Source organism: Leuciscus leuciscus (genome assembly GCF_965113295.1).
Source record: "Leuciscus leuciscus genome assembly, chromosome: 20".
Classification (NCBI taxonomy): Eukaryota; Metazoa; Chordata; class Actinopteri; order Cypriniformes; family Leuciscidae; genus Leuciscus; species Leuciscus leuciscus.
Window position 1 is genome coordinate 9,174,516 of NC_138744.1, and position 20,896 is coordinate 9,195,411.

General features: G+C 38.2%; 1 protein-coding gene across 6 annotated transcripts; it reads left to right on the top strand.

The window, feature by feature from the left end:
* Window positions 1–20,553, top strand: pi4kb (phosphatidylinositol 4-kinase, catalytic, beta). Of its 6 annotated transcripts, XM_082149321.1 has the most exons (13): window positions 1–159; window positions 2,701–3,725; window positions 11,207–11,251; window positions 12,894–12,965; window positions 13,140–13,367; window positions 13,477–13,704; window positions 13,798–13,907; window positions 14,184–14,288; window positions 14,373–14,496; window positions 15,389–15,654; window positions 15,744–15,876; window positions 18,450–18,570; window positions 18,682–20,553. In XM_082149321.1, the coding sequence occupies exons 2-13, from the start codon at window positions 2,706–2,708 to the stop codon at window positions 18,861–18,863; spliced, it is 2,634 nt and encodes an 877-aa protein (XP_082005447.1). In that variant the 5' UTR covers window positions 1–159; window positions 2,701–2,705; the 3' UTR covers window positions 18,864–20,553. The 6 variants fall into 6 exon arrangements, with proteins under 6 accessions (XP_082005447.1, XP_082005445.1, XP_082005449.1 ...); XM_082149319.1 differs by having other exon boundaries at window positions 18,450–20,553; XM_082149323.1 differs by lacking the exon at window positions 12,894–12,965.
* Window positions 20,554–20,896: the final 343 nt, after the last annotated feature.

The following is a 20,896-nucleotide window of genomic DNA, read 5'->3' on the forward strand; positions in this document are numbered from 1 at the left end:
GGCAGTTGATGTGGGCAGCCTCTGCGTGTGTCATCTCCCCACTCACTTTCTTAGCGAACAACACCGGCTATTCAGCAACAGGAGAACCGCACCTCCCAAATGGGGCAGTTAAAACACAGATAAACCGATTATTTATACATTCACCCGGATTATTTTGAGGTAAGTCATATGAAAGCATGATCGCTTGGGTCGGTTCAAAAGTAGAAGAACGTTATAAAGTAGAGACGTTGCGTTAGCTGCTTGGCTAAGTGTAGCATCCGTTTGTGTTTTTATGAGGCTGATCCATTCAGGCCTTAATAACAGTTGAACTATGTAATAATGTAATTGTTAAGTTATTCTCAAGTCCAGCACACTTAATGTTGCACTGTTTTTCATTTAAAAAATGAGCTTGAGCCCTGCAAGAGAGAAAAGTAGTTTACGTGTCTTTTAAAGGTCTCAGCTAAACATGCTCAGATGCTAACTTGAGTGCAAAAGTCAACTGAATGATAGACTGCTTACTTTTTAGCGTCTGAAGTAAGAAAAAACAGGCAATATTATGATTATAAAACATATCAGAGTGTAAATATGGGCGTTATTGCGAGGTTTGGCACCCACAACTGCACATATTTAGCTTGATGTGCTTGTACTCCCAATTGACTACGAAAGGAAATAACATTGATATTTTTTTTATGGCAAGTTGATTAACCAGTTCACCACTATCATTTTAGTTTATCTAGATCTTTATGTCCTGTTTGGGACAACTGATGCATCACTTCGGTCCCAAATTATAGCTACCTATTGCTATTGGCTTGGCTCTAAGTTTGTTGATTTTGTTTCAGTGTGCTTGATCTGAAGAATGTTAGATTTCATGGCTTATTTATGTTGTTACAGTCTTGTTATCTAGTTACTCAAGTGTTTCATCAAATAGTTCGATAATGGCTTTGGATTGTGGAAAGTGTTGTGGGTGTTGGTAGAAGGAGACTCTTGAGACTGATCATTCATGATCTACATGTTATGTGTTCCTGTAGATCACTGTTTCACACTGTCCTGCTCTCACATTTCAAGGCAAAGGCTGATTGAATTTACTTTTTTCCATTGCAATCTGAGAGGTTCAGTGAAACCGTTTGATACAGAGAAATAAAAATATTCCTGTGCTTGTGGTTTGATCGTGTGAATCAGTGTTTCAACTGTTACCACTTTACGCTTGTAGGGTTTTTTTGTTTTGTTTTCAGTTGTGCAGAATTTAATTTGGAGAAAGAGCTGGCAAGCTAGAACAACACACAAACTGTCAGTTCAGAGTAAACTATCCGAGTTGGATTCAGCATGTGATATGTGAGAGGAGAGCTGGCATCTCCATCAAAGATGACTCAGTCTCCACCAGTTTACATGTGCTTTAAGCTCATCACTTTCAGAATCAGTTTTCATTTCTTCTGTTATAGTTTCTGTTCTTACATTTCGGTGATCTAAGAACAACCACTTTTTCTCATGCTAATTTCTCTTTCATCAAACTAAACTAATCAATCGAACTCATCTGAATTTCCATTGTTAACTTGAGGACTTTCCATCATAACCACTAACAACGTGAAAGTGGAACCAGGGGTACATCTTCCGTAAGTTCATGGCCTTTTCTGGTGAACTGCGTCTTTCTGACAGAATGATGTGTTTTAAAGCACAATGGGTTTTATAATGTAGCAGCTTTGTGGAATCTGAGACTGATGCTTCACTTTATCTGATATTGGCCTGCTGGTAATGGTGAGGTAATCTGCTGGAGGCGGATTATGGCGCTGTCCTCCGTAGCTGTGGATCAGTGGGACGCCATGACCCTGAGGAAGTGGCTGTTAGAAAAGCCTGTTCCTCTGAGTTATTGTGAATTTTATATTTGAATGGCAGTTTACAGGATTTGTAGTCATAAATTAGCCAAAACTTCTCTTTCATCAAAATGTACATCATAAAAAAGTTTGGGGTTGTGAAAGAAGCCTCTTATGCTCACCTAGGCTGCATTTATTTGATCAAAAATACAGTAAAACAGTTATATATATATATATATATATATATATATATATATATATATATATATATATATATATATACACACACACACACACTTTTTTTTTTTAAGTGTTCTATTTTAATATATTTTAAAATGTAAGTCATTCCTGTGATGGCAAAGCTGAATTTCTAGCATCATTACTCCAGTCTTCTCTTCAGTGTCACATGATCCTTCAGAAATCATTCTAATATGCTGATTTGGTGCTCAAGAAACATTTCTTATTATTATCAGCGCTGAAAATGCTCATATTTTTGTGGAAACTGAGATTTTTCAAAATAACAACAGCATTTATTTGAAATACAAGTCTGTTATGTTATGTTACAAATGTCCCTTTTCTTCAATTTAATGCCTCTTTGCTGAATTAAAGAGGTAATAAAAAAAACGTAATGACTCCTTTTTGTAGTGTGGGTAATATATTTTTCTGCCACTGTAATAACTTTTCTGCTGACATAACTAAGGGACAAATGCAGTCTGGGAAAATAGTAATCAATGTATCATAATATAACGTTTTACATGATCCAATCAAATCTTGATGTCCTGCCCCACATTATTATACAAAATTTCCTATTTCACTCATAAATGTCACATTACAGCGGTTTAAATGCATTGAACGTCATCATGTTTTCTGCTTTGTCAAGCTTGCTGATTGGGTGTCTTTTTGTGTTTTGCAGTGGCCATGGGTGACACAGAGCTGGAGCTCTCTCCCGCCCGGCTCGAGGAACTACAGAAGAGCCCATCCACCTCCTCCACATCCAGTACCTCCTCACTGTCCCTGCCCTCGTCTCCCTCTTCTGGCCCTCGTGCCCTCACCAGCTCCAGCCCGAGCACCAGTGAAGGCCTGCCCACCTCCAGCCCCACTCTAGATGTCATATCAGAGGGAGTGGGCGAACTCAGCCTGGTCATTGATACCGAGGTGGCGAAAAAAGCCTGCCAGGAGGTCCTTCAAAAAGTGAAGTTCCTGAAGCCTGATGGAGAGGTATCTTCAGCCACTTCAGAGCCAGTTTTGGTGAACGGTACAGCGCACCCCGAGTCCACCAATGGAGGCAAACCTCCTAAGATCACCACGGAGGAAGCGGAGCCCGTGAAGAGCGTGCGTCGTCGTCAGAAGAACAACTCCTCCAAGCAGTCCTGGCTCCTGCGGCTCTTCGAGTCCAAGCTGTTCGACATCTCCATGGCCATCTCCTATCTTTACAATTCCAAGGAGCCTGGCGTGCAAGCCTACATCGGCAATCGGCTCTTCAGCTTCCGGAATGAAGAAGTAGACTTCTACTTGCCCCAGTTGCTCAATATGTACATCCACATGGACGAGGATGTGGGCGATGCCATCAAGCCCTATGTGGTGCACCGCTGCCGGCAGAGCATAAATTTCTCCCTGCAGTGCGCCTGGCTGCTGGGGGCCTACTCCTCTGACATGCACATCTCCACGCAGCGCTACTCCCGTGGCACCAAACTGCGCAAACTCATCCTGTCAGACGAGCTCAAGCCCTCCAGCCAGCGCATCCGCAGGGAGGTGCCGCAGCCTCCCCCCTCCTGCCCCCCACTCCTCCACCACGGCCAGGGCATGAGCGAACACAGCCTCTCGCCCTCCAAACGCACCCACCAACGCTCCAAATCCGACGCCACGGTCAGCATCAGCCTCAGCAGCAACCTGAAGAGGACCGCCAGCAACCCCAAAGTAGAGACCAGCCAGGATGAGGTGAGACACCTGTGATGTCACATGCTTGCTTGCCTAGCTAGTTACACGTAAGCTGATTTTAGTTGATCAGCCTCTGGCCGTCACTTCCACCTCCTACAGATGGTGTTTCTCAGCTGTTTCATGCAAACGAGGAAGGCAAACAGCCCAGATTTGTGTGGTTTCTATGACTGCGCTGGAAAAGGCGTGTCGATGTAAAGCTGATACTCAGACAAGCTCTGTAAAATAAATCAAATTTCATGTAGTTACTTTAATGACAGATGGATGAGCTAATATTTTAAACACAATGCAAGCTGTCTTCCTACAGCATCCTAACTTAAATTGAACCTAAAAAATGACTGATTTGGCACAATCTTCGACAAACAACTCAAACTTGTCAAATCAAACTTTGACAAACAACACTCTTTATGTAAAAGCATGGGAGAGTCAGTTTACAATGGATTCTCATAAACTTTTATGTTAGTATCTAATAAGCATAATACAGATTTTTTTCAATTACAGTTTTTTTTTTTACATGAAAAAAATATATTGTCAGTGTTCCTCTTGATATCATCTGACTTTTTGTATTAACTTTTTCACTGATACTGTTGTGATGGTGACTTACAATTTGGCCAAAACAAGTTACAAGGCAGTCTTTTCAGAACAGACTTGGTGTCAGGAGTACGCCTGTGATGCCATAAAGTTGGCATGAAATGAAAATTCTCTATTTCTAAATGCATGTTATTGATCTTATAGTGAACAATTCATCCATGCAATGTTTCATTTCTTTTATCAAAATGTCATAACTTGATCTTCTGGTAAAACAACAGACTTTTACCAAATGTAGTCTGCTCAATCCCTGCCCCTTTCTTACAATCAACTGCAAGCTCACATTCAGAGCTGCTTTTATCCAATCAACAACCCATGGATTGAAACAAATCTCCACCCTACTTTTTTTTCGATTATCCTTTTTACTTGGATGAACGTCACAATATTGAAGAAAAGATCTGTCCCTACTTGCGTTTCATCAAGACTTTAATGTTGTCTACGTAGCTCTCTAGGTTTTGGAACAGAGCTGTGTCGTCCTACTGCGCTTGAGTTGGTCTGTCACATGGCAGTTACGAATATTAATTTTTAAGTGCTAATCCCAGTTAAGGCTGAAGCCAACAGGGAGATGAATAGATTTTTGTTTTTGCTATCAGAAAATAATTAACTACCACTACTGCCTGATTTCCAGAAGAATGATGATCTCTTCAGCTCTTCTGTTAAGACGACGTCCCCTCTCTCTTTGCGTTCATTTGCACAGTCATGATAATAGTCCTCAGGGCTAAATGTCATTCCACTAACAAATCACTTCTCACGCTGTTAATAATTGCCACGTTGCGAATCACAGCTCTAGGATTAGATCCGAGGTCAGTGTGGCAGACAGATCAGATCAGTTTGTACCACATGCATCGGATTATTGTTGTATCATGGAAGATTCCAGGTGGCTGAAAGTCAATTTTAATAATAGCAGATGAGACATGCACAAAAAAATTGCTGAAACACAGTATTTACTCAAAACATGTGAAAATAATCTTCATTGAGAGCTGCAAGCAACAGTACAAGCTGCAGTACAAGTGAAGTACTGTTACACAAATATAGACTACAATGCACCTTTCAAAGTTAAAAATGTTTTAACAATGTTTTTGAAAAAAGTCTCTTATGCTTACCAAGGTTGCATTTGTTTGATCAAAAAAGTAAACCCGTAGTGTTATATAATTTAAAATGTAATTTATCCCTGTTATTTAAAGTTGAATTTTCAGCAGACATTATTTCTCCAGTCTTCAGTTTCACATGATTCTTCAGTAATCATTCTAATATGCTGCTCAAGAAACATTTCTTATTATCAATGTTGAAAACTGTTATTTTTTCAAATAGAAAATGTTGTGGTAACCGTGTGATGCTTTTTTCCAGGATACTTTGATAAATAGAAAGTTTAAAAGAAAACCGTTTATTTGAAATAGAAATCTTTATAAGATTATAAATGTCTGACTTTTGATTAAATTAATGCACCCGAGCTGAGTAAAAGTATTAATTTCTTTATAAAAAACGTAGGAACCCCAAATGGTAGTGTATCGATCACTAGTATTAGTAGTGTATGGTTCTCTCTGTCAAACAGGAAGACTTGTGACGACTTTGAGCTTTAGATTGTGCATTTATCTTTTTTCCCCCCTTATTAATAGGCTAATCGGTGTTGTCAAAGGGAGTGGAGAGTAATTACAATGTAGCAATGCACCATAATACACTCTTTAATTATTTTTTGATAAGGGTTTATGGTTTGTAATCGAAAGACATTTTCATATGTAGACTAGGAAATTAATTCACTGCTGTGTATCAGTGTGATTTTGCACCTGTGTATACTAAAAACCCTTAGCTTGTCCTTGCCAACCATATTAACCCATTTTACTAAATTATTACCTAATGCTATTAATGTCAAAAAGACTGTTTAGTTGGTCTTGCCAATATGTGTCAAAGCTTAAGTAGCAGCTTTTCACCTTTTAGATGGAAACTGTTTGTTAGTATAGTCGTGCCCATTTCCATTTGTATTTCCCGACCATTATATTGTGTCAGTGAAACTGTATGGCAGAACGTTATGTAAGAACCTACCTTAGATCAAGTTCTATTCTGAAGTGTAACTTTAGAGCTCCCTTCAGATTTCAACCTTGTCGTACGGCACGCCCTCTGTTCTGACGTTCAGTGATGTGCACATGATCACTCGCCTTCCTCTTTTATCTTCCTGCAGCAACAGTTTCTTCCCTTCCTTCTTCCTCGAATGTGATCTTGGTGCAGCATTTGCTGCTATGGCAACGGCGATGTTGCCATTCACATGGCTTCGAGCCGCTCCACTGGTAAATGGAGTAAAGATCAGCGATTATGAAATACGTTGCTCCACAACTCCTCCACACTGTTTACACACTTCAGCTAACTTCTTTTGAGAGCAGAAGGTGTTAATGTAGGAATACCACGGTTTGCTTTATCTCCACCATGTGAAGTGTAGTGTAGGTGTCTTATGTGAATTGCATTAAGCCCGAATAAACATTAATCAGTATAGTGCTGCTCAAAGGCTTGAAAGAACAGCTAAATGATGTTAATTTTTTTCATCCAGATTCCTTCAAATGTGTGCCTTAAAGCAGCCATGTCACCCTGTAGCCCAAGACTGGTTGCCCACTGAAGCTAAGCAGGGCTGAGCCTGGTTAGTACCTGGATGGGAGACCTCCTGAGAAAACCAGGTTGCTACTGGAAGAGGTGTTAGTGAGGCCAGCAGGGGGTGCTCACCCTGTGGTCTGTGTGGGTCCTAACACCCCAGTGTAGTGATGGGGACACTATACTGCCAAAAGAGCACCGTCCTTCGGATGAGACGTTAAACCGAGGTCCTGACTCTCTGTGGTCATTAAAAATCCCAGGATGTCTTTCGAAAGAGTAGGGGTGTAACCCCGGCATCCTGGCCAAATTTGCCCCTTGGCCTCTGTCCATCATGGCCTCCTAATCATCCTCATATACTGATTGGCTTCATCACTGTCTCCTCTCCACCAGTAAGCTGGTGTGTGGTGGGCGTTCTGGCGCAATATGGCTGCCGTCGCATCATCCAAGTGGATGCTGCACATTGGTGGTGGTTGAGGAGATTCCCCCCTTCCATGTAAAGCGCTTTGAGTGCCGAGAAAAGCGCTATATAAATGTAATGAATTATAAAAAAAAATACAGAAATGCTGTATTGTAGGGGTGTAACGGTTTAAATTACTCATGGTTTGGTTTTTGTCACGGTTTCGGTACGGTTTGGTATGTGCTATGTTCAGGGGAACTGACTACTGTCAAATAAAAATACAGAAAATAGGAAACAATAATCAATCAAATTACAGGCAAAAGAACAAATGAATACAGTCGAGCAAAAATAAAAAAAATCCTTTTCAGGTTATATAGGCTAGGTATCTAACAGTAGTTTTCAGGTACAGAAATTGAATAAAGAAATCAAATGTAAAATAACATTGATTAAGATGAATCATTATTAAAGTTACAAAAGCTATTGTCAAGAGCAGTGAGTGATTTCCTTGTCTTTTGTTGTTTGATTAACATTAAAAACACAGACATTTAGAAATATTAGGCTGCTGTCACTTTAAGACATAATAAACTGATCCAAAATACTGACACACATGTGCTGTCTTGACAGTTTATGTTAACTTAAAGGGATAGTTCACCCAAAAATGAAAATTTCCTCATGATTTACTCACCCTTTTAAGCCATAATAGGTGTATATGACTTTCTTCTTTCAAACGAATACAATCAGAGTTATATTTAAAAATATCTTGGCTCTTCCAAGCTTTATAATGGTAGTGAATGACAGTCCTGATTTTGAAGTCCAAAAAAGTGCATCATAAAAGTATTCCACAAGGCTCCGGGGGGGTTAATAAAGGCCTTCTGAAGCGAAACGATGCGTTTGTGTAAGAAAAATATCAATTTTTATAACTTTATAAACTAAAATAACTAGCTTCCGACAGACGTCCATACGCATCGATTTACGGCGAAAGAGTAACCCCTGACCTGGCGCATGACGTATTGATGAACGCAAAAGCTCAGATGATAGAGCAAAACAAAACACGAATTTTTTAAGAGAAGAGGGTTCTCTTGAGAGGAGCTTGAGTTTGTTGCCCAGCCCTATTTGTCTGAACCGTGAGAGGCGTCACAGCTTACGCTACTCCTACGTCATACATCGTATCAGCCATTCACTACCCTTAATAAAGCTTGGAAGAGCAATGATATTTTTTAATATAACTCCGATTGTGTTCGCCTGAAAAAAGATAGTCACATGCAACTAGATGGCTTGAGGGTGAGTAAATCATGGGATAATTTTCATTTTTGGGTGAACTATCCCTTTAAGACATAATCGACTATGTTTGCTAGAATACTTGCCATCATCGGCGTGTTGACATAATTTTTGTGTGAATTTATCCGTTCAAGCGCAAGACTTGAATGTTTAAATTGGCAAGGATTAAATGAGTTTAGTTTAAACAGATAGCAACGTGTGCTGTTCGGGTCTCAAGTTAATCAGTTAAACAGATCCACTGTGATTTATTTGCACATTTAAGCTGCAGTTTTTCAACCTAATCATGTAAATATTTCAGTTGCTGGATTTCTCCAAACAGTGGAGATTTATTCTAGAAAGATAAAACAAGTCTTATCGTCTCCCTCTTTTTTGAAAGCTTTTCAGGAGAGAGGTTTTCCATTAGAGAAAGTCCATTGTGTGTCATCGTGTGGAATTTGGACCCCTGTTTGACCAGACAACTCTTTCACAATGTCAATTCATCCAGTACACAGACCAGAAACCTGAGTTACAGTGAGGACAAAAGAAGTGAATAGGGCCAAATTGTAAAGATTAAAATGCTCAGTGTTTCTATAACACAGCCACAAGTTATTTCCATTTTTATAACTTTGTTGCCATGACAATGTAATGCCTAAAACATTAAAATGACCATAAAAATAACAAGAACAACTTTACAGATCAAATAATTCACAAGTAAATACAATAAATCAAGTGCTAAAATTATAGGTTATAATTATATAAAATTAGTTATAACCTTTACATTGCTGCTTTTTACTCCTCAAAAAATGGCACCATTTAATTTCATCGTAAGTTTCACTCTGTAACCTTGATTCTTGTTTTTTCCCCGAGTCTTTACATTATCTAAGTGGTGCTTGCCTGTGCAAGAGTTGCCTACACAGGATGCTTGACCACATCTTGTAAACAAGACTGAAATGTAAATTGACTTTGTTTGTTGGATGTGGTACAACTAAACATGACAGCTGCTTGATACTCCATGAGAGTTGAAGCAAGGCCGCTGTTTGGCACTCCCTGAGAACTGAGACACGATAGTTGTTCGAGCAGCTGTTACACGACCCTGGAGAACAGAGTTCGGTCAATGCAAGTTAAATGCAAAGTATGTTTATCGGTGTCCAACGCAGGTTTGTAATTACGAGTGCAGATCCGTTGAGTTTCAGGTGGGCGGCAAGCAGCTTTAATAGCTGTCCAATGGTCATACGATGTGGGGGAATTTTTTTGGGGGGGAAAGAATATTTAAAAATAAATGTTTTTTTTCTAACTTTCTATTCTTCAAAGAATCCTGAAAATTAAATTAGTTTCCACATGTTAAGCAGCTGTTTTCAACATGATGATGATAAACCAAATCAGCATATTAGAATGATTTCTGAAGGATCATGTGACACTGAAGACTTTCAGGCTTTGGTATTACAGGAATATATTTTAAAATAAAGAACAGTTATTTTAAATCGTAATATTATGTTTCACTGATTTTACTGCATTTTTGATTAAATACAAAATCGTACTGATCCCCAAACATTTGAAGGGTAGTGTATTCAATTAAAATATTATTTTTGGTTATATTATATTAATAAATGCTATTATGAATTGAACGTTTGAATCATATTAGACATTGTTCTTGTCAACACACCTTAACATTGGCCAAACCACTGTAACTCACAGACTTTTGTGGTTTACTGCGTTAGTATCTAGGAGGAAGTAATCCATTTTTTGTTTGGGGTTTCTTCGCTCTTGTGTGTTAGTGAGCAAGAACACGGCCTGTGTCATGTGAGTAAAAGCATGATTAATTTATGCAGTCTGGAGGTTAATGGAATAATGAAAAGTGCCGTAAGCACAACGTGTTTATCTGTGTATCATATCCACATAATCAAGTCTACCACTCTTTTTTGTCAGCATATAGTAATAATCTTGTAGTACTATTTTAATTAGGATAATTAACAATAGGATAATAGTAGTTTCAATGTTAGTAGTATATTAGTACAAGTTTCATGCTTAACTCTGCAAGTTAACCAGGCGTGGTGTGATACATTAACGTGATTTCACGCTCTCTTTCATGTTCATGTCCTAACCAGCCATGACTAGTGACAGTTATTCCTGTGGCCTTACCACACCCACCGTAAGAACTGCTGATTCTCATTACAGTACGTTAAACATTACGTATCTCCTGATTGGCTGTGATCAACAGCTTTTTTGGAAAATAGTAATCGGTATGATCAAAGATCATATGGGGAGTGTTCGCTTGGCTGTACACCATGATGATAATGCTTTATGGTTGGTCTTCTAAATCATGCAAGTTTTATGTTAATATTTAGATGATAAAACTAATCCAACTGTAATCCCTGGCCTTGTCGGAGGAGTGTGTATGTGTGTAATCCTTCAGCTTGTCCTCACCACCAATCGTGGCGCTTTACATGGGTTTAATCAGAGCGGCTTTCAAGAGTCACATCATCAGCCAGAGATAAATATGACACAGTATATTTTATAGCCCTGCGGAGTCATGGCCAGGCCCTGCTACTCAAACAGATGGGATGAGTGTAACCTTGAGATGTGTTTTTGTCTTGTTCTGACCCTGCTCCACCCTCCCCTGCTCTTGCACTGTAACTCCCCCCTCCCTCCCTCTTCCTTTTCCCAGGATCTGAGCTCCAGCTCCGACAGTCTCGAGCTAGAGGCTGGTACAGTAAGTCTCTCACCGTCTAACGCTCCTCTGTGCGTAGTGGGATGATGGCTGTGTCTGTTTGCAGGCTGGGTTGACTCCACAGATTCCTTCAAATGTGTGCCTTAAAGATTTGCAATCATGCCATCAAACATCACAAACTGGGCATAATATTGGCACTTCACATGAAAATAGGGATATTTTCCCCTTTTTTCAATGAGGTTCTTTAAAATCAAAATATTTTTTAAACCTCTGGAGACAAAACTAAATATATACGATATGTTATTTTATTTTTATTTAACTTATTTTATTTTATTGGTAGTGCAATTATTTAATTTTTTTTGCAACCCTATTACTTAAATTTGGGATATTTGGTGTCTGAATAGTTTTCCAGAATTGTCTGTCTTTTTTTATTACAATAACATTTGGGAACAGTGTTAAATGATAGTTTAACTGCAGTAATCACTACAATTTAATAATGAAAGCTAGTTACTAGTTATGTTTGATATTGTATGTAACATAAGTGGATGTAGGATTTGGGCCTTTATTTCTCAAATAAAAAGTAATGAGACACCAATTTGTACCTATTTGGGGAAATGCATATTGCATGTTGCATATTAATATGAGCAATAAATCTTCATCGGTGAACTGATGGCATGCTTGCAAACACTTGTTCTTTGTGTGGTTGTTCTTTTCCGTTTTAGCTGTAATTAATTAGTTGGATGTGACATTCTCTTATTAAATCAATCAATTGTGTATACTTGTATAAAAGTGTATACTTTTTTGACTAATAAAGTCAATAAAAATGGGACAATTCAATTTGTTTTGGGTTCTGTGATCTACTGCAAGACCTGTGGTTTCTTACAGAGACTTTGTTAACCTGGGCAAAGGAGAATTCTCTGTAAAGTGTTTTAATTTGGTGGATTGAATTCTTTTCAATGGTGTTTTGGGTTTTCTTTTGCCTATTTGCAAAGGATTAAATGGTATTCTTAGTTGTATGAAAAATAATTTTAGGACTTTGTCATTTGTTTTTGTAACCCCTTCTACATGGATTACAGATATCCATGTATTATTTTGACATCTATAAACCATAGGTTGCACATGTGGAGGAGTTTGATGAGTCTTTCTCCACATTTTCCTGTCCTTTGATGTTATGTATTTTTGTTAATAATTTTTCCTCATTTCAGGTGATGCTATTCATTCATGACTCACTTGCTCTACCCTGTGGTCAGCTGTTGCTAAAACGCTCTACTCTCTCTTAACATTTCTGATTTATTTTTACACCCATGCTTCACTTTTGAGTTTAGAATGCTGTACCGATCATGCATGCAGATATTTAGCAGTTTTGAGCACTGCTCCACACACTCCTGTGCTGAATAATAAAATGCAATAACTCATACATCCGTAGAAATTCAGTGATTGGTTTTATTTGGTTGTACTGTCGGTTCAAAACCAAATTTTAGGCTTTGGTACGATACCAGCTCTTATACTAAAGTATTGATACTAAATCAAACTGTGATAGATTTACATATTTGCATAATGTGAACATTAATAATTGAAAACCAATAATAAATGAAATATCTATATAATATGGCATTTAGCATTTTGAAATGGGATAAAAGGACACATCGCATTTAACTTTGTTTTTTGTTTCCTGTCTGAATAGACAAACTGTGCTGGAAATCAGTACATAAACAAAAATTGTGATAAATTGGTATCATACCATTGTAAATCAGTGGTACGTTTTTAAACCATTTTATTTGTTGTACCCAGTATATATATTGTGCAACCCTTTTTGGTAGAATAATTCCTTTGCAAATGCCCAAATATGTTTGCATACATTTCATTTTGTGTGGTACAGTAATGTTTCTCTCTTCTCCTTTTTGTTCTTCTCTCAATCTTCTGCTCTCAGCCGGTGCGTCTGACCCCTCAGAGGGAGTTTATTAAGTCTCTGATGGGGATCGGGAAGAGACTGGCCACTCTGCCAACTAAAGAACAGAAGACCCAGAGGCTCATCTCTGAGCTGTCCCTTCTTAACCACAAGCTGCCTGCCCGGGTATGGTTGCCCACGGCTGCCTTTGACCACCACGTGGTGCGTGTGCCCCACACGCAGGCCGTCGTGCTCAACTCAAAGGATAAGGTGAGGTTGTGCTCAGATCAATGTGGATGTGAATCCAGACTTTGTTTTGTTCTATTGGGTTTTGAAAGACACTAATTTCAGTGCTAACTGCCTTTTTGTGCTTCTTCAGGCACCTTACTTAATCTATGTAGAAGTTCTGGAATGTGAGAACTTTGAGACGTCGAGTGTGCCCGTGAGGATCCCGGAAACACGGATCCGCAGCACTCGATCCGTAGAGAATCTTCCGGATTGTGGCATCACACCCGACCAGCGTGCCAGCAGCTTCTCCACGGTTCCCAATTACGATAACGATGATGAGGCATGGTCTGTAGATGACATTGGAGAGTTGCAAGTGGAGGTACTCGGAAAGTGTGACTTTCAAAACATCCTTTACAAATTTGTGGTTGTCTTTATCCTCAGAGAGCTGACCTGTTCTTTTTTTTTTCTTAAGCTTCCAGAGATCCACACCAACAGCTGTGACAACATCTCCCAGTTCTCAGTAGATAGCATCACCAGCCAGGAGAGCAAGGAACCTATTTTTATTGCAGCTGGAGATATCAGGTACACTTGGAGCTGGTGTATGTGTGGTCGAATACAGTAAAGGCCAATTCAGGCTCCGACAGACGGCAATAGACACTTCGTCGGGTTTTGGCGGAATATTGTGTTACCCCTGTTGGCGTCTGTCAGAGCTTGTTATCGGGTTGTGGAATGTCTGAAAAGTGACATACTGTAATCTAGTGATTGTCTGCGTCTGTCAACGTTGGTTGGTTGATGCAGTGTGAATTCGCATTAAGGAAGACAAATTCAAATTTAACTGAGATGTTTTGGTTATTTCAGACGACGCCTATCCGAGCAACTCGCCCACACCCCCACCACATTTAGGAAGGACCCAGAGGATCCCTCAGCTGTAGCCTTAAAGGAACCGTGGGAGGAGAAAGTGAGGTATGTGTACAACATTCTCCATCAGGGTAGATTGTTTTCTTCATTTGTTGAGTCTGAATTTGTGTTTCCTGTGCTGTTGAATAGACGGATCAGGGAGGGCTCCCCCTATGGCCACCTGCCCAACTGGCGTCTACTTTCTGTTATTGTGAAATGTGGCGATGACCTGAGACAAGAGCTTCTCGCCTATCAAGTTCTGAAACAACTGCAGGTTGCTATCATCATATTTTTTTCTTTCAAAATGGGGTTAGATCTAGGGATGCACAATATATCTGTATCATATTGGTTATTGGCCAATATTGTTTATGTAATTATGCTTGCTCATTTCCCCTATTTTTACATTTAAAATACATTTTCAGAATTGTATGATGCCTAAATTCACTTACCACTAATGTTATGATGCCTAAATTCATACAGTTCCAAAAAGTATATAATACTTTTTGTGCCTATATATATATATATATATATATATATATATATATATATAATTATTTTTTTTATTTTTTTTATATATTAATTAATGTAAACTACAGTTTTTTTAATTAAAATTTTTTTTTTTAAGAAGATTATTATGCTTACCAAAGCAGCATTTATTTGATCAAAAATACAGTAAAAATAGGAATATTGTGAAATACTATTACAATTTAATATAACTGTTTTATAAACTGTTGTGAATAGTATAAATAGTATAAATTCAGTGTATAAATTGAATAAAATGTATTTATTCCTGTGATGGCAAAGCTGAATTTTCAGCAAACATCATTTAGACATCATGTCACATGATCCTTCAGAAATCATTCTAATATGCACATTTTGTGCTCAAGAAACATTTTCTTATTATCAATTTTAGAACATTTTGTGGGAATTTATTAAAAAAATAGGATTTTTTTGATGAATATAAAGTTCAAAAGAACAGCATTTATTGGAGTAGAAATCTTTTGTAACATTGTAAATGTCTTTACTGACACTGTAGATCAATTTAATGCCTCCTTGCTGAATAAAAGTGATAATTTTCCACAATTTACAAAAGTGTTTACTCAATTGAGGTTTGCTGAGGCAGTGTTGCTATACTGAATCTTCTCACCATATTTGTGGTCTTCCAGATTATCTGGGAGCAAGAACGGGTTCCCTTGTGGATCAAGCCCTACAAGATCCTGGTCATCTCTTCAGACAGTGGCATGATTGAGCCAGTGGTCAACGCTGTGTCCATTCACCAGGTGAAGAAACAGAGTCAGCTTTTATTGCTCGACTACTTCCGGCAAGAGCACGGCAACTACACTACAGAGGAATTCCTTACTGCTCAGCGTAACTTTGTTCAGAGCTGCGCTGGCTACTGTCTCATCTGCTATCTGCTGCAGGTCAAGGACAGGTGAGAGACACTGGGAATGGTAAAATCATTGCTGAATCATGTTGGAAACTAAATAGTGTAGAAAAGTTGTAACCACTCATGTTTTTCAGGCACAATGGAAATATCCTGCTGGACTCGGAGGGCCACATCATTCACATCGACTTTGGCTTCATCCTTTCCAGCTCTCCACGAAATCTAGGCTTCGAGACGTCTGCCTTCAAACTAACCAGTGAATTTGTTGATGTAAGTAGCTATGTTTATATAGGATATAGTTATCATTGGTGGAGTACTCATAATTTTGGAGAAGGATGATGACTGTGCTCTAGGTTTTATGGTTATATGGCTAAGTTTGCATGATAAATCAAATCAGTACCATATTGGCTGTCTACTAGAAGTGTAACAATTCACTCGTTTTCAAGATGCATCTATAATATCATTCCATCAACTATCATTCCATATTAAAAAAATTACTAAACCATAATTTACTTGCTTGCACAAATTATTGTTGCTTCATTTGCGCCCTCACAGCCCTCCATCACAGACGCGCCTTTCACCTGATCGTGCTCTCTTAGGGCTGTCGCAGTGAAGCAATTTCCCTTGCAGTGATTTTGAGTGGCTCAATATTGCATTTATTTTTTTTGCTTTATACATAAGTGTAACAATGTGGTCAGCAGACAAAAAGACAAAACAGGAACTAAAGGAAACAGAACAAAAAAGGAAAGGAAACGGAACATAAGGTCAAAAATAGGGTCAACATAACAGAACATAAACCTGACAATAAGTTAATTGGGTTATTGTTATATGCATAACAGTTAGTTCCGATTCTTGAATCTGACTGGACGAGAGGAAGACTGTGGATATTTCACCAGTATCAGCAGCACTGCTTGTTTCTCCATGTTCTAGACAGGCTGTCAGTCAGTGCAGGTTACATTACGCCACTAGGTGGCGGCAAGGGACTGTCTTTGAGTGAGCCATTAAACCGTTCGAAAACGCTGATTTATTCATTAATGAAACAAGTTAAATGTTTACACATGTTTACCACATACAAACTTCAGCTAAATTTGGTTGTCAACTCATATTTTAGTGCTTAATCTAGTAATGTACGGGAGAGACAACCACATTCTACATTCAAATTAACCCCCCCGAAAAATGCAGCTAGTGACAACCGCATTTACAAAACTTCTATACAGTGTGTACAGAACCGAACTGAACAACTAGTTATTAATGACGTACGATGAGAGATGACACGTTAAAATACGGATTTTAATGTGGGAAAAAAAATAGCAAACAAGCCCATAAAAAAACTAAATAAATGGACATACTTTATGCTGAAAATAAGTATGAAATACCTGCTCACTTAATAATTTCATAAACTCAATCGCTGTATAAGCAACAACCCCAAAACGCATAAAATACGTGGACATGGGAACCAGCAATAGTGCTCTGTGAAGCAGCCTTACAAACATAAACAAAACTCCTCCATCGACTAAATTGCTGAACATAAGGAGTCTTTTGTCACTGTAATATTTCTTTTGTCAAATAGTGGATACCACCAGAACGTTGCTATAGTTACCACGGTGTCAATCATCACAGTTTCGGGACTGAGTCACCAGTACACACATGGAACGATAATTTAGGGGACTCACTCCCGCATTTAAATGCTGTTGCCACTCCTGAAACTTTACAGTGTGTACGTGGCCATAGAGACTATAGATCTGTTGCATGAAGCTAGTTGAACAAACTCTTGAGTTTCAGAGTAGATTTGTTGACAAATCCATATAAGGTTCACCGCCTCACAACGCTCGGTTTAAACGTTCTCTGTCAACTCAGGTTTAAAGGTGCAATAGGTAATTCTCTACAGAAACATTTTTTGTTATGCTGGTTGAAAGTCTCATATCCTGATGGCAATCAGGATATGATTATCCTGCATAGTTAAGTGGTCTAAATGTATTTTTATAAATGTATATCATTTGTAGATGGCGTAGGACAATAAAAAATTTATAGATCATTATGAAAAAATATCATGAAATGAAATGAATTTACAAGGCAGGAATAAACACTGCTGCTGTAGCGAAAGTTTGAGAAGGCAGCTGAAAGAAAATATCTGACTATATCAATGCAAGTGAATCAAACAAATAGGCCTTATAAATTAGTTTCAAAAAGAGCTTAAAAGAATGCACGTAAGCTTAATCTGTTTAAAGCATTTATATATATATTTATATTAATTTACAAGCAAATGCTAATATTAATTGTAAATTAATATTAGTTATAATAATTTATAATATAATTATATGAATTATACAGTTACAATTCATATAATATAAATTAGCAGCAAAAGATGGGCACTTTTGTCTCAAATTCTTTCACTCTAAACAGATCCGTCACTTTATTCACTGCCGATTGGTCCAGTTTTGATCTGTGATCTCTAACCCAGAATAATAGTCAGCCATGTAGTGTAAATTACCATTTCAGTGAAACCCGTTAAAAACCAATCCAACTTCTTGAGCCCGAAAAACCAGAGTTTTTCAAGTTAATCTTAAACTTACCTGTGTTGCAACTGAAACCGGCTTCATTCAACAGACCACATGGCATTGATGCTAATCTCACGCGCTCATTTGTTCTCTCTCTGTCGCTGTCTGTTAGGCTTGTTTAGAGCAAATCACAAAAATGTGTCTCTGGTGAAGAGAAAAAAAAAGAGTTCTCCACTCGTTATCATTATTTATCAATCAATACTCATGCATGAAGTGTAAAACAAGAAGGGCATAGCCCTACACTCACTCGCCAATTTTTTTATATTTGTGCATCTCTTGTTTTAGGTAATGGGAGGTCTGGATGGAGACATGTTCAACTATTACAAGATGCTTATGCTCCAAGGCCTCATCGCTGCACGCAAGCACATGGAGAAGGTCATCCAGATTGTAGAAATCATGCAGCAAGGTACTGTTAGGCTGAAGCTTCAGGGAATGGAGCATTTTTTTCCTTTCTTTAATCATCCGAGGACACTTTATCGTTCAGCTTTTGTTACAGAACTGTTTGTATGTTCTGCAGGTTCTCAGCTTCCCTGCTTCCACGGCTCCAGCACCATCCGTAACCTGAAGGAGCGTTTCCACATGAACCTGACGGAGGAGCAGCTGCAGGTGTTGGTGGAGCAGATGGTGGACGCCTCAATGCGTTCCATCACTACCAAGCTCTACGACGGCTTCCAGTATCTCACCAATGGCATCATGTGAGCGGCGAGCGGGGTGCATACAGACTAGAGAGCTAAAACTGGGGGGAAAAAAGGCTGCACCACTTTAAAAAACCACTCCCAATGCCCGCTTCCCATAACCACCCCTGTGTTTCTGCACCCTTCAGACTGATGATCTTTAAAGATGGACTTTTTTGTTAGTTTTTTTATCCTGACTGAAGAGGTCTTGAGCTGTGAAGTAACCTTGTCGTCTTTTTTTCCAACCGCCTTTCCTTTTGTTTAAACCCTTCCTTTTTGTCCTGTCATCTTGCTGTACTCTGGATGCCCAGAGTTGAATTTTATCCAGCTTTCCAGTGCCTCATTTAAACACTAAGCTGCAGTGACTTCTGGTTTTACTCTCACCTGTGTACTGACTGACTTCAACACCCAATATCATCATCATCAGCTTTTTTTTGTTGCATTACCACTTTTGATGTATACTTTGAATGAGTAACATTCAGATTTTCAACATACACACATTCAATGGGATGGGAAACAGGAGAATGTTGTATCTACGCCTGTAAATTGCATTGTGAATTGAGGGAATCAGGTGGTAAACATCGCTGCATTGTTCAGCTTTGTGAAGTCAGTGTTACATTAACTGTTTAAGAGATCTTCAGCTCAGTGCCGCACAAAGAGCCGTTAAGCCATGAAACATTTGCTTAAAGGCCTCTCACTTGATCCTGAAGAGCGCTTTGCCCATAATAGGGTTAATGAAGCTTTTTAATTCAGTGTGGATTTGTTAAACGTCAAAACACCAAAGACACAGACCAGTGGCTTTGCCAATCATATGAGAGTATTAATCTTTGATTGATACAAAGGCTAATATAAAATAATTAGGACTTAATTCAAATATCCTGGTTGGTTTTCTAGGTCAAAATTAATGTATAAAGAAACTATTTTGAGTTTCCAAAAGTCTGGACTGAAATATGGTGGACTGAGAGATATGAACACTATTTATTGCCCTTTTACAAATATTTCATATACTTACACAACATGTATGAAATAACACTCTCTCAACATGTTCTCTGTGGATTTCATTTAATTTTGTTTGGCACAAGTTACAATGCAAGCTAGTTTGTACAGCTAACCTGAATTTCTAATGTGCATTCTTACCGCTGACCTCATTCTGAGGTGGGCAGCCATGTTTAAATGTGTGACTGTGAGCCACTGGGGTTTTGTTTTTGTCTGTTTTTAACGGAGAGAAGTTCAGATCTGTTGCACAGGAGAAATGGAAAGGGCTATAAAAAAAAAATTTGAGAGAAATCAACACATTAATTGTTAGTTTTTATTTCCTACACATGTACAGGTATAAAATTCCCTGCGTAAAATTTCTAGGTTTTTTTTAAAAACATTTTTTATTATTATTGTTCTTTAATTTCATAGAATTTGGGGCGCGTGTTGAGCCTCGTCTTCTTTCCCTGTGACATCAGTTCTTCTCTTAATAGTTTTAATTCATCCTTTCAGCAGAAGCCACAGTTTCCTCTCATTTGTTTGCCTGAGCGAAGGGCAATTTAGACGATGTATATGTTTTCAGCAGCTTATCTTTTCTCTTTACTATTTTATACTTCTATTGTTTCAACGTCAAACTTTCCTTTGAAACTTGTAAAACGGACCAGCTATTAAGATCATGTGAATAACCTTCCTTGTGAATGTTCCTTTGTATAATAAATTAAATGTTCCCGTTCCACAAATTGTATATTTTCAAAAAGTCTTTTGAGACCCAGTAATTGATATTAATTATTTTTATTTATTGGTGCATGACACTATTTTAAATTCAAGTGTAGTGTATGTCTAGGTGGATCCTTTACAAAAAATGCTTTATAAATGATAAGTACTAACAGATTGTGTTTAGTAAAATAATACAATAACCAAAATTGGAGTGATTTTGGTGGAAACTATGGTTAACTGAAAAACGATAAATAAATTAAAACCTAGTCTGATGGGTTTCAGCAGGTTAAAGGATACTCAGGAGGGTGGTAGTTAGACATTTTGACCCCTTATCTTTTTATAAATAACATTTTGAAAGAGTTGTGA